At 46.8% G+C, this 14985-nt stretch overlaps 1 protein-coding gene across 3 annotated transcripts in view; it reads right to left on the bottom strand.

Annotated features, from left to right (window-relative positions):
• Positions 1-14985, bottom strand: part of FCHO2 (FCH and mu domain containing endocytic adaptor 2) — a 1031922-nt gene that overhangs the window by 75219 nt on the left and 941718 nt on the right. For all 3 annotated transcript variants that reach the window (XM_085632343.1, XM_085632342.1, XM_085632344.1), the window contains 3 exons: positions 13122-13254; positions 6035-6234; positions 5873-5937 (listed from right to left, as the gene is read on the bottom strand). In XM_085632343.1, the coding sequence (XP_085488469.1) occupies positions 5873-5937; positions 6035-6234; positions 13122-13254 (398 nt within the window). The remainder of the gene's footprint in view (positions 1-5872; positions 5938-6034; positions 6235-13121; positions 13255-14985) is intronic.

Consider the following 14985-nt stretch of genomic DNA (forward strand, 5'->3'; position numbering starts at 1 on the left):
TTTCTTCGGTGCCGAAGGGTGTTTTTCGGCGCCGCTAGTAGGCTGGCTCGAGCCCGAGCCGCCGGGAGACTTATGATGCCTCTTGACCGGGCCCGAAGGTGGGGTGATGGAAGCGGTATGTTTGGATTTGCCTAGGCCCAGACGCGAAGGTGTAACCGGAGTCTCTTTCGGTATGGGCGCGGGAGTGGGAGGGGTAGAGTACTCACGACCCTCTGCGCCGGTGTGATCTCCTCCTTGTCGGAGTCGTCGGCCTCGGAAGCGCTGACGATGTCGTCTTCCTGTTCGGTGTGCTGCTGTCCCGAAGCTCCGATGTCTTCTCCGAAGATGTCAGGTGGAGCCGAGGTCGATGAGTGCGCCATGGTGCGTCGAGCTCGTCGATCCCGAATAGTCTTTTTCGATCGAAAAGACTTGCAGGCGGGACAGTCTCGGGCCTCGTGTTCGGGAGAGAGGCAGAGGTTGCACACCTGAGGTAGATCGGTGTGGGGAAATTTAGACCCACATTTTGGGCACTTCTTAAAGGGAGTCCTTTCCATCGGCCGAGACCGGAGTCGAGATAGGCCCGAAGGCCGCTGCCTGGAATCGAGGAAGTGCCGAAGAGAGAGATAAAGAAGATGATTTTGTCTGAAGAATCTCGATGGACGAGGATTTTTCGTCGAAGGTCAAACTGGAAAGGTTCGAAGCCGAAGCACGAAGTATTACATCCGAGCCCGAAGGCGGAAAAAAACAATCTGAGGATGGAGCCGAAGCCCATGCGCAGTACGGACCGAAGGAGGAGTCACCGAACTCGTGACTTCCAAACATTGTCCAAGAAGAAAAACAAACTGCAAACTTTCGGGCCCAACACCAGATGGCGATCTATGCACAGTGTATAATCTGCACAGTGTATAATCTGCAGCTCATATGCCTCGAACTGTATTTTATTTGTTACTTTGCCTCAGTAGCCTCCTCTAAAGAAACCTTTGGAAGAAGAAGGATGATAGTTGCCATCGTACAGTGTAGAAGCAGCGTCTGAAAAGATATTCTTAGACCCCCCCCCATAGAAGGTGCCCCTTTGATTGTTTTGCCACTATGCCCTTGTTATCTACCCATCACCTCATGCACACATTGGGACAGTGGAGTAGATCACCTCCACCACTGTGATCTGACTGATAGCATCGCAGCCTCTACTACTGACCCAGTGCCTTTCCTCCATGTGGGCCCCAGAACATTAGCCTGTCAACTTCACATTCGGCATCCCGCAACATAGCATGGCCTTATCAACGACCCCACACACTCTTACTATCATAACACTAAATGTTAATGGCTTGTATAACTACATCAAACAGCAAAGACTACTGTCTCACTTGCACCATAAGAACAAGTTACTTACCTTCGGTAACGCTTTTTCTGGTGGATCCAGTATCTGCCTGTGGATTCCGCACCTTTTGAATTACCCCCATGAGCAGCATTCCACAGAAACGAGGACGTCAGAATGGAACGGCTCCACACGTCACTCTGTGTAACGTCATTGGAGCCATGAGAAGACCTTCTCGGCATGCTGACGTCAGTTCCACCCATTTTTTCCATGCCTTTGAGGCGAACTGACAACAATTTCACAAATATACATAGTATACAAAACACGACTATAACTGGAAATTCTAAATCATAGACATTTTCTAGTGTCAAGTATCACATTAGTTCAACAAAAATTACATAACATGCTTATCAATTATTTTTTAGTATAAACAGGCAGGCAACGGGAAGGCGGGTGGGTCAGTGAGAAATCCACAGGCAGATACTGAATCTACCAGAAAAAGAGTTACCGAAGGTAAGTAACTTGTTCTTGTGATGGATAAATTTGCCTGTGGATTCCTCACCTTTTGAATTGAAAATGAAGACTTAGCTCTGGTAGAATGTGCTTGAATTCCTTCGAGAGGCTCCTTTTTGGACAAGGCATAGCAGATCTTGGTACATAGGATAATCCACCTGGACAGCGTTCTTTTGTGGACAGCCTTGCCCTTCATCTTGCCCACATAGCCGATAAAGGCATGTCCAGAGACACCGGGATTCTTGACAGAGGGTCCACAACCCCACTCTTCCCAGTTTGTTGCAGTACCACATGGCGCTGGTGTTGTCTGTGAACACTTGAACTAGCCTTTCCTTTGCGGTGGGTAGAAAGGCTTTCAATGCCAAGTGAATTGCTAGGAGCTCCAGCATGTTGATGTGGATTCCAGATTCCGCCGTAGACAAGAGTCATCCGATCTCCACCTCTCCCAGATGGCTCCCTCAACCCAGGAGTTTCAAATCTGGCACTACAGTGAGGCATGTGCAACTAGCAGGATGCATGAGGACATGAGACCAAACTACCTCACCAAAATCCAGGATAGAGGCTGAAGCAATGGTACGATAGCCTGAATATCCTGGATGTGCCACGCTGGAGGATAGGCCCGAAACTGCACTGTGTCAAAAACAGTTCCAAGAAAGGGCACGTCTGAGAGGGAGTCAGGTGTGACTTCAGCACGTTGCTAGTGAACCCCAGCAGATGAGTTGTGACCACCGCCATCACCTTGGTGAACATCAGAGGGGTGCTGGTAAGGCCTTAAGGGGAGCAAGGTGAACTGAAAATGCTCGTGGCCTACCATAAATCGCAGGTATTGTCGATGGGCAGGCAGGACGGGAATTTGTAAATAAGTATTCTGCAAGTCCAACACTACCATCCAGTCTTCTGGGTCCAGGGCAGACAGGACCTTAGCTAATGTGAGCATCTTGAATTTCTCCTTTTTGAGGAAGTAGTTGAGGGCTCGTAGGTCTAAGATACGACACACCCTTCACCTTTTTCAGGACCAGAAAGTGCCAGGAATAGCAACCACAGCCTAAGTCTGTCGCCAGAACCCTCTCTATGGCTCCCTTGGCCTAGAAAGCCATTACTTCCTCCTGGAGCAATAGCAAATGATCCTCGGTCAGCCAGTCATAGGAGGGTGGGGTGGACCCAAAGGGGAGGGAGTAGCCCCTCTGGACAATCTGGATGTAATGTTTTGCCAGTGGTGGAAATGATAGCCGATCCTGCCACCAACTGGTTGCCCATGGTCTGGAAGGATCAGGCTAGAAGGGCTTGGACATTGATGCTACCAAGGCGGGGTCGGGGTGCTGTTGAGTGGACCTCTGGCTATGTTTGCGCAGGGGTTGCGGCTGCTTGGTAGCTGGGATAGAGTTGACACAGTTGAAAGCCCCTTCCATAGCCACAAAAGGAGCAAAAAGCAGACTGGGACAGGGGGCAGCTGAGAGGCCCAAGGGCTTGGCCGTAGCCTGGTCTCCGAGAAGACGGTGCCATCAAAGGGCATGTCTACGAGCAAGGCCTGAACATCATCTGAATAGCCAGATGCATTCAGCACCGCCGTGGAAATCGCTCTGCCCAGCCAGTTCTTTGTGTCCACACCACATTGGATGGACAACTTTGCTGCATCCCTCCCCATCTGATACTGCTTGGGAGAGGATAGCCAGGCCTCCTCCAGGATCTGTGGTCGCACTTGCATAACAGACTGGGAATAATGGCCCAATAGGCAGGCCGTGTTCACGGACCACAATTAAAGGCTGGTGGAAGAAAAAATAAATTCTTGCCCAACTGTCTAGCCTCTTGGATTCCCTGTCCGGGACAGCAGCAGGGAACACGCCATGGGAAGTCGAGTCTTGGAACACCAAGCTCTCTGGGGTGGGTAGTGAAGAGGTTTGGGTCGCCCGGGGCAGGGCAATGGTGGCGGGCCATCGACCTATTCACAGGAGCCCCTGTGCTGAGCTTGGACCAGGTTCCCAGAAGGATGTCCGTGAAGGCTTTGATGAATGGAGACAAGGGTTCCAAAGAGGAAGCTCCCAGCTGTAGCACCTCTGTCAAGATGTTAGTCTTGAATGCCACTGAGGGTAGCTGAAGGTCAAGTACCTCGGCTGCTCTGCAAACCACCATTACATAAGATGTACACTCCTTTGTAGCCACGGTAGGAGGAAAAAGCATGCCAATATCTGGGAATGTATCCAGACCACAGGCCTCACCCAATTCATCAAACCAGTCCATGTCTTGTTCGTACTGCTGCTCAGAGAACAACATAGAACCAATGGGTCCAGTCGACACCGGAATCTGTGTCAGTCAACACGGTGCCGGCTCCATGTTGTCAGGGATCAGAGTTGAGCAGGTGACCCCGGTGGGCACCGGGATCATCGTCATCAGGACCGGCACCGGTCGCAGTGGCACGACCGTTGCCGTTCCGGATAGATGTCCGGATCCAGAGGTGGCGATAGAGCCCCCTTTGACCCTGCTCAAAAATTAGGCGCATGGCCTCATAGATTTCTTTAAGTTGAAAGGGGAGGCGCGAAGCCGACCAAGGCGCAGGTTCTGGAGAACGAGGCCTTGAACACTGATGTCCCTCCGTTGCGTCGGCCAATGGGTGGGCAGAAGCCGAAACATGCTTCGACTTCTTGTGCCTCTTTTACCCGAGTGTCCCAAGGATCGTGAGTGAGACAAAGAGGACTTGGAACTCATGGAGCAGTTCTGGTACCTTTGTCTCAACCAGGAACAGAACCTCAGAGAAGTTAGGCATGGTGTCTCCTGCTGGGTCGCACGCAGCTTTTGGGGACTGCTCTCTCAAAGCTTTCAAAGCCATGGCCCAGCAGTCGGAGCATGACTTGGAGTCGTGGTCACGCTCCAGACACCACAGGCAAACCAAATGCAGGCCCATCACTGACATGGTGTGGTGACAGGCGCCGCAGAGATTGAACCCTGAAGTCTTCCTACAGGACATGTCTTCCTACACATCAAAAAGAGGTCAACAAAAAGCCGAAAATCCTGTCAAAAAATGAAAGAGGGTAGCTCTCTTCATGAATCAGCCCTTGACTGGCGTGGAAGGGAAAGATCTGATGTCAGCGCATCAAGGTGGCGCCTACATAGTGACATGGACGTCACTCTGGAGCTGGTGACGCCACGCAGAGCTGACCAACACCACCTATCAGCACGCAGTGGTATTGCTCGAAGTAAACATCTTACGGATCCAGTTTGTCGCCTGGGAATTTCAATGGTCAGGAATCTGCGGCTAGATGTCTCTATCAGATTGTCATTATTTAAAGACCTGGGGAGGCTAAAAGAGACAGATATGCATCTTCTATAACCTACTGACTGATAAGCTCTTCTATACCCCCACAATGGACATTACTAGAGGACAATGGCAATGGCTTTACTGCAATGAAAGTCCAGAATAGAGAATTGAGCTGAACTACTATAAACTCATAACATGTCTCTCTAAGAGGCAAAACTAAAATGTACTTATTTTAAGACCCTTCCTAATTAATCCTGGACTCCCCAAAAACTGAACGGGACAGGCCTTCTGCTGCAAATTCCTATTGGAGATGGGGGTGGGGGCTGAAACTCTCTAATTTCCTCTGCACTATACAGCATGAAAGCCCTACTGGTTTGCTTATAGCCAGTGATTGGTAGTGTGCCTGGAATGCATGTCGTATTCTGGATCCATCATGCCTTACTCCATGGAACAGCAGACTACATTGTACCCAACAGGCACTCGCCAAAACACCAAATAACTAAGAAGTTCAAAAACCTTGTATGTACATTGGAACTATAAACATGGCTCTTGAGCACATTTAGGAGTTCTGGCACATGGGTGCGAAAAAGGGAACTGAAGTTGCTCGGGCACCCTTTATGCACAGCACCTGGTGTCATCACTGCTGACCTCCACCTGAAAAGTTAAATGTTTTTGAATCTATATTAACATGAGCAATGGCACTGAAAGTGAAAATATATTTAAGACTTATTGATCACTTGCTTTGCATACATAACATCAAATCCAGTCTATCGCCACAATCATCCATGCTCACGCAGTCTCTAAGCACTTACCACCATTTTCCGATTTTTCTGAAATACTAGACAATTTCCATAAAGCTTTCATTTGTTCTGCATTCCTGTAAGATAAAGTACACTAGTAAATACTGTTTCCTTCATGTCGAAGTGTTTCAATTAAAACATTTTCTAGGCATAAACTTATTCAAATATAATTACCAGATTGCTGGGGGAAGTGACTGCATATTTGTTACTCCTCCATCTACTGGTACTACAACTTGTATGTTAGATAGCATAGTTGGAGCCGATATAGCCTCCGGATTGTATTTGTAATCTAGCCTCACATCTGTAGCGCAAGAAGTGCATTTCCAATAAGTTGCAAGATTCAAAGGTGTGGACTGGATGCCGTTTGAGGATACCTGTAAAACAGTATTTGTAATGAAATATCTAAAAAACACAAAATTATTCAGTAGCGAAGCAGCGAATGATGCTAGGACAACGCAAAAGTCTAATATAATTCTTCTTTTCTCAGCTCGAGAATTACACATACTATCCAGATTTTCTTCCTTTAGAAATATTCTCCAGACCAGTCTAGAAACATTTCCACCCAGAAACAGCACCCCAGCATTCCAAGCTTTAGGTGTGACTCCGCCTGCCAGATTTGATGACACTGGAGTGTTCACCAGCGAACTGGCACCAGCGCCTGGTACTTTTTTCACACCCTTATCTAGGCCGTGTGGAGGGGAACTGGGAGAGCATGAATGATGGCAGCAATCAAGCATATAATAAGTTTGCTTACCTTGGGATCTATATAATCATGTGACTAAGTCACCAGGGAGGAGGGTGGGCAGTGAGGAATTCTACAACATTATGTACCCAAAAGAAATGTTAATATCAAAGGCAAGTAATTTTTTCTTGTGATGGATACATCTTCCCACGGATTTCTCACCTTACGAAGGAGTCCAAAAGCAATATGGAATTGGAGATGCAATTGAGTAATGGCAGCTAGCCAAGGAAATCATGCAGCACAGGCCTGGAAAAGCATCAGTCAATCTCTGCTTGTGTAATGCAGCAGATGTCTACCACCGGAACACCTCTTGTGAGAGGTGTGGAAGCAGCCCCAGCCCTACTGGAGTACGCTCAAATGACCTCCAATGGGTTTTTCTTAGCCAAGGCTTAGAAGAATTTGACACATACATATATATATATATATATATATATATATACACACATATATATACATACACATATACATACACACACACACACAATAAACATCTGTTATTCAGCACCAAGTGGCCGACAGGTGAACGTGCACTTTACAAATACACATGCTATGTTACACATAGGGTAGCCCAATATGAAATTGTGTGTTTTGTCATCATCTCGCCCTTCTTGGCTCCTGAAAATATACCACAGAGCTAATCACCTATTTATGCACTGTTAAGTGCAGTCAAGGCAATCAGAGTCTGCCCACATGTGGTCCAGTCAATGCAGTCACTGTTCCTCTTTGGTGGGTTAAGGAGGAGGGAAGAAAAATGCAAGAGTGATGAACTAGCCCATGCAAAGAGAAGATACCAACTCAGGAAGAAACATCAGGGAGGAATGAAGATCCAACGCTTTTGAATAGAATAATGCCAATGGTGGACAACCTGAGAGGGCTTTAAGGTGTTCCAATCCAATGAGCTGAAGTCAAGAAAACAGCTTTAAGAATGAGGAGCTGACTCATGCAACTGTGCATCGGCTCAACTGGGAAAGCCACTAGGAAAATCAACCGAAGATTCAAATCTCGCTGAGAGACAATAAACAGACAGGGAGGAAACACATACAGTAAACCTCCCACAGAATGTACCACCAGTGGTGACTTAAACAAAAAAGGCTGGTCAGAGAGATACATGAAAGCTTCAAGCATAGCTAAATAACCCTTCACAGTAACCACTGCTAGATCTTGATGGACAAGTGACAGTACCAAATACGCAACATCAGACACAAGATTGAAAGGGGTTCAGGCATTCCAAATTGCACCACAGAACAATGTATTTCAGTGACATCATGGAGGGTCTCCTGGCAGCCAAGATGACAAACTGTCAATTAAAATGGTAAGCAAAAGGACCCAAGACGGCACTGCTAAAAGTCCACATGTGCATCCACCTTAATTGTGGAGAGGGGTGGAAAACCTGATCCTCTTGCTGAAAGAGCAGGAAGAGGGGACCGAAAGCCAATCAGCATACCAAATCCTCCTCGTCCAAATCTGGGGACATCCAATCAAATCCAATGAGCTTGAGAAGGTAGCAGGATTGGTGTAAACATGTAAGGCAGGCCCCTCGGCCAAATGAACGTGAAAGCATCCTTCAAGGATGAGTGGGAAGTGTGTTACAAAACTGAGGACACTTCCTGTTCTGTGCTTTGGCAGAAAGATCTTGCATGGACACCAGTATCTGGAGATGATGGTGGCAACCACTTTGGGAGGACATTCCCATTCTTCGTTTTCTGAGTAAAGGAGATTCAAGACATCTGCTCTTATGTGAAGGGGCCTGCAAGGTGTGCCGGTCCTTGGAAAGTTCCACCACCACTGACGAAGCACCTCCTATCATAGGGTCCATTACCCTTTACCGCCCTGTCTGGTGATGCAATAGAGTGGTAGTGTTGTCAGACAGAAGCATGAGCATCAAAGCAAAACGAAATAAAAACAAACAAATCAAAGCAAAAACAATCTATTTAAAAAAACACAACATATATAGTGGTCCCTATGGCTACCCTGGATTAACTGACCCAAATGGTGCTCTCCAGGACAGCACTATGGGGATATCTCCCAACATTCTAATGCAAAGCTGAAGGAACGACTGGCCAGCTGTGGTCCAACACAACACCATATATAACCCATATACCTTATAACACATAAATAAAATCTTAAAACATACAATGTTTACCAATATGTATTTGCAAAGAGCCTGGTGGGAAGGTGCAGCAACGTGGAACTCATTTGACGCCTTGGAATTGCACTTTTGTTGCTTATTACTAGTATCACCAGCACCCCTCAAACAACCACTTCACTTCAACTGATCATCCATCGGATGTTCCTTGGTAGGATGGATATAGAAACGAAATGCTCTTTTAGGATCTAAACAATGAAGTCTCTCTTCCTCTTTAGAGGAATGAGGTGGAACAAAGAATGCTGGAAGGGTGGTAGCATGACCAACAAGAAAAGGAGTCACTACTTTGGGCAGAAATGAACCCGGGGTCTTTGGAACCAACTTGTTATGAAAGAAGGTATATTAGAGCAGTTGTGGGGCTATGGTGTCGGCCATGTTGCCTTATGGTGGCTGGCATCCTTCCTGTATGGTCGCACCTTTCAGATCCTACAGAAGCCTTTCTGTTCTAAGGTGGTTCCTTTGAAACAGGGGGCTCCACAGGGCTCCTCGTTGAGCCTTACCTTATTTAACTTGTACAATCACTCCCTGTCAGACATAATCGTGCGGTATGGCTTTGAAATAATATCACATGCCGATGATACCCAGCTGATTGTTACCTTGTCACAAAACTCTGCTACTGTGGTTGACTCTGAGGGCTTGCCCCTCACAGGGGTCTTAGTGGATGGACATCCACTGCCTGAAAAGAAACGCAGGTAAGCCTGAGGTCCTCATCCTCGGCAGGCAGCCCTCGATATGCTCCCCCGCCAAAAATGTTGCTTTTCTGTTCGACAACAAATTCACTTATGAGAACCAAATCACTGCCTTAACAGGCAAGTGTTTGACATTATTAAATCTCTCAAGAGTTTTATTGATCATTTGTCTGTCTCGGGCCAGAAGACAGTGATCCAGTGGTGTCTCGGCTGGATTACTGCAACATCTTATACCTGGGAGAATCTCAGACTAAGATTAAAAGACTCCAGCGGCTATAAAACTTTGCGGTTCATCTTTTGCTCATCCTCTAAGTGTGCATCTATGGGTTTGGCACTTCATAAACTGCACTGCCTCCTGGTGGAGAAGCACCTCTCTACCAAAGCCCTTTACTTCTGTTATAGGATTCATAGGAAGACTGGGGCGACTTACCTGTATCCTCTTCTTACTTCTTAGTATCCTAGGAGGTGCCTCAGGTCTTCAGAGGCACTGCTAGTGCAGGTTCCCAGATTCAAGAAAGCTCGATCTGGAGGAAGATCCTTCAGCTTTCTTGGGTCTAAACTTTGGAACTCCCTTCCGTTGCAGCTGAGGCAATCCCTGTCAGAGCCTCAGTTTCGGAAAAGTCTGAAGCCTTGGCTTTTTAGATAGGCTTTCCCTGTCTGCTATCTCCAGGTGCTTATGACCTTTAGTGCTGGGACGCTCCTTATTGGAGTAACAATGTGCTTTGTAAAACTCAATTCAATGACAAACAAAAGCCTAAAGTTCGCTGACATGTCTAACTTATTCAATGGTGAAGAGAAAGACCATCTTTAAGGTCAGAAGTCTCAAGTGAATATTGGGCAGCAGCTCAAAAGGGGTGCACATCAATTCCAAAAGTCTGGCATACACTGATTTTGTGGAGAGATACCTTGCGGCCAAGATGACCTCAATGATTTCAGCTTGCAGGTCGAAGGAGGTCAGCTGTTGCTGCTCAATCTCCAAGCATGGAGATGCAAAGTATACAGACCTGGGTGCAACACACTGGCCTGCTGATGCGACCAGAGATCCTAACAAAGCAGCAGCTGAATTGGAAGAGAGATGCTTATGCCCAGGAGTTCTAGGTACAACACTTTCCTGGCCCGATCTGGTGCTACTAGGATCACTTCCGCCATGTCGTTCCTGGTCTTCAGAAATTGGGGCAAGAATGGCAGTGGAGGGAAGTCATACAGGACTTTGGATCTCCACTCTAGATAGATGTCATCTCTGAACGACAGCTGCTTTTGACACTCCAAACACAGAAGTGCTGACAATACGCATTCTTGGTAGTTTTGAAAAGCTTGAGCCAGGGATCTCTTCATTGCAGGAAGGAATCTCTTGCCACCAGTGGGTGCAATTCCCATTAATAATCTCCAAGACGCCTTTGGCTGAGTTTGTCCACCCTGGCCTCTAAAGATCCCTCTAGGTGCTTCATCACCAGAGAAAAATCCATGGTGGTCCAGCCACTTCCAGTGGTGCAGGGCCTCCTGTTGGAGGGCCCAGGACCAGACCCCACCTTGCTTTCTGCAGAACCACATCGGTAGTGTTGTCATCACACCTGCATGCATCTTTCTGCGATGGTGGGCAGGAAGGCCTTCAAAGCCAAGCAAACTGCTCTCAACTCCAACAAACTGATGTGGAGTCGAGCCTCCGCCGTAAACTTGAACCCTCTGATCTCCATCTCTCACACCGGGCACCCTCCAACCCTGCAGTGATGCACCAGTGATGGAATAAGGAGAGGGGCTTGCTAGTGACCCAATTGCGGTCCAATGCCTACCACTGCAGATCCTTTGTACTCTCCTCCAAAATACAGACACAATCCAACAGATTTTCTTGATGTTGTGCCCACTGTGATATGAGGTGCCACTGCAGAGCCTGTATGTGCCCCCTGCCATTTGTTACCAGCAGGATGCAGGGGACCAAGAATACTAGCACAATCAAAGCTATCCCTGTATCATAGCCCGAATGGCCTGCACTCTCCATTCCAGGGAAAGGCACAAAACTGTAGTGTATCCAGAATGTTTCCAAAGAAAGGGAGTGTCTGCGAAGGAGTAAGGTGTGACTTTGACAAGCTGAAAGTGAACCCAAACGATGTGTGAAAGTTCCCTGTAGTCTGGAGGTGGTTGACAGTCGGGGAAGTCTTGTGCCCCCAACATATGAAGGCATGCTGCGACCACCATCATCACTTTCCTGAACACCTGAAGGCCACTGGTAAAGCCAAAGGGGAGTACTGCAAATTGAATATGCTGCTGGCCCACCATAAATCGTGTGTAGTGCCAATGGGCCTTTAGGATGGAAGATGCGAAAATAAGCGTCCTGCAGGTCCAACGACACCATCCAGTCTCCAGGATATAGTGCAGACAGGACCCATGCTAGCGTGAGCATCTTCAATTTATTCTTCCTCAGGAAGGCGTTGGGATAGCGAAGATCTAAAATAGGATGTGGGCCTTCATTGGCTCACAGAATAGCAAGAATAACACCCATTTAATACTTCTGTTATCGGAGTACATCTTTTGCTTTTTCTGTAGCTCTCGAACTTTAAAGGACATCAGCCTATCACTTGTGAAATACATTAGAAAAAATAAAACAAATACAGTTCATAACCGTATGACCAACTAAAGCACCTAACAAGCCTTTACTAACATCTGTGCGAGAAAAAGGTAAATGGAGGCATCAGGTGCAGCTGTGCCATGTATGCATTTACACCTGCTCAGTCACTCTCCTTGGTGCAGTGACATCATGAAAACAGTATCTAGAATTTCAGAGATAAAGATACGCAAAACGGGGGTAAGGTTACGAACATGCTTACGAATATGGTGTCGAAACCCGTGCTATGTACTCCTGAGGTTTGCCTATTAGGCTGGGAAAAGAATCTTAAACCCTGAAACCGCAGACTGGTAGCTGTTTCGACCTTATTAGCTAAGAGAGCGGTGGCACAGTGCTGGGGCTCTAGACTCACCCCAACACTGAAAAAGTGGGTCCGAGATTTACTGTATTACAAAGAGCAACTTGAGATCTATGCCGAGGAATTGCCTGAAACTTCACGCCCTAAAGACATTTGGGCTCAGCTCTCTGTGTATCTTCTTACAAACCCTGATTTACAATAGATGCTGTAATCTAATGCTCTAGATGTGCCTACTCTTGGAACTGCCATATGTTGTAATAGTGCCGAATGGGATGAGATGCTTAGTTGGGGTCACGGTATTTTTCTTTTATGTGCCGCGTGGGACAATGGGTAGGAGGGTGGTGGGGAGTTCTGAGGGCTATTTTGCTCTATTGGAAACAAAAAAAGCTTGCACTATTAGTGATCATTGATGTTTGTTCTGGCCCATTGCAGGGGATCTACTGTGTATTATACAAGCTGTTCAATAAACAAATTTAAAAAAGAGCACTAATCTGTAACCTTGCTGACAATTTATTTCTGAGAAGATTCAAAGATGTATGTAAATCACACACTGCAATACTGATATATTCTCAGTGTGAAACTCTTTCCGGAAAAAAAAACCTGGTTTAAAAACATCCGTAGAACAAAGTATAAAATAATGTAGGTACAGGATGATACTACAAAATGAGGCAACAGTACACAACAACTACCTAAAAAGAGCAAAACTAAAAGCACAAGATGTCACACAAGTAATCTCAATCAATGATAGCAGCTCTAAAAACCGTACCTGATATTTTAATATGTCCACATTGTAATATGATGCAGAAGGATTCTGTTCTGATATTTTCTTGAGGTAGGTTGTGACAGCTTGCATGTTCATCCAAAAGTCTTTTGTGTCGGAGTCACTTTGCGATGGATCACTAAACAAAGGATTTAAAACAATTTATATGGCTACTTATGCCGGTTAGTACATACATTCTCTTTGATTCTTCTTCAACATTAGTCATACTCAAAACATTCAGGTGCCTGGGATGCAATCATTTTTAAAATAATAATCGGGATGTGTAAATGGTATATCATAATGAGGGTCTTTAATGCGCATCCTCCCATTTATTATCATCATGCCTCCCAACGTCTGGCACCCAGGTTTTATGTTACATTTATTCTTAAGCCTCTTTTGAGCCAGGTTTGTAGCAGTGTTCCTTGGAAAATATAAGAGTTCAAGTGGGTGCAACAGGATGTATTCCCTGTGTCAGAGCACTGGGGTAGCCCGGGGATCAGGCACTTGACTGAGGGGTCGAGGAGGAGTAACTGACTGAAGGACTGGTATCTTGCTTCATGTGGCAGCCTATGGGTATGGTACAGACTGAGAGGGTCATAGTATTTAAGGGAAAATATGCAGTTATGTTATGTGTATTTGTAAAGCACACTATCACCCACAAGGATATTCTGGCACTGAGAAGGTTTGTGTGCCTAGCCCTGCCTATGGTATTTAATTAAAAAGCCAGGTCTTCAGCTTCTTGCTGAATTCAAGCTAAGAGGAGGCGGCTCTGGTGTGGAGTGGGAGCTTGTTTCATGCTTTAGGAGCAATGCAAGAGAACACCCATCCTCCTGATCTGGTTCTGTGTATGCAGTGGGATGGCTGCGAGTGGGAGACCTGTGGAGCGGAGTTGTCTTGTGGAAGAGGAGATGTGACTTTTCAGATAGGTGGGGCCCCAGTAGTGCAGGGCCTTGAATATGCGTGAGGAGTTTGATATTGGGAGCTCCACTGAGATGTGGTGTGATGTGGGTTTGGTATGGGAGTTTGAGGATGAGTCAGGCTGCCGAGTTTTGGATGGTTTATAGTGTTCTGGTGAGTTGCATAGTGAATCTGGCTTAGAGGGTGTTCCTGTAGTCTATCTTGCTGGTGCACAGGGCACAAATGAGGGTTTTTCTAGTGCTGCTTCGGAGTCATTTGAAGATCTTCCTTAGCATCTCCAGAGTGAGGATGCAGGATGCAGTGACAGCGTTGGCTTGTGCGGTCACGTCCAGTTTGCTGTTGATGATGATCCTGAGATTCCAGCCGTAGGAGATGGATGTGGGTCCAAGTTCGGCCGGCCACTGGTTGGAGACTCATGGGGAGGTGTTCATGCCGAAGAGCACTACTTCTGTCTTGTTGGTGTTGAGATTGAGACAGCTGATTTCATTCAGTTAGTGACTTCAGTCATGCAGGCAGTGTGCTTGTTTCTTGTGTTGGGGGTCTTGTTCTAGAAGGAGAGGATGATTTGCATGGCGTTGGCGTATTAGAGGATGTTGATGTCGTGTGCGCGGATGACACTCACCAGAGGGATCACATAGGAGTTGAAGAGGGCGGGGATGAGTAGTGAACTAGAGGCACTCTGCAGATGAGTTTGCATGTCTCCGAGGATAAAGGTGCTAGGCTGACAGAATGTTCTAGCCATTAAGGAGGAGATCCAGCAGAGAGTGGGCCCTTGAATACCAATCTCGTCCTTCTGCATGATGAGGATGGGGTGTGAGTCTGTGTCAAATGCTGCGGAGATCCAAACATTGTGAGGTGGCTTCCGCAGCAGAATAGGTGAAGGGGTCTAAGCTCTCTTCCTAGACGGGAGCAGACGTGACTAGATTTGAGGTTCAGACATTCTCCCCTTCAT

The sequence above is a fragment of the Triturus cristatus genome, chromosome 2_1 (assembly GCF_964204655.1).
Source record: "Triturus cristatus chromosome 2_1, aTriCri1.1, whole genome shotgun sequence".
NCBI classification, from domain to species: domain Eukaryota; kingdom Metazoa; phylum Chordata; class Amphibia; order Caudata; family Salamandridae; genus Triturus; species Triturus cristatus.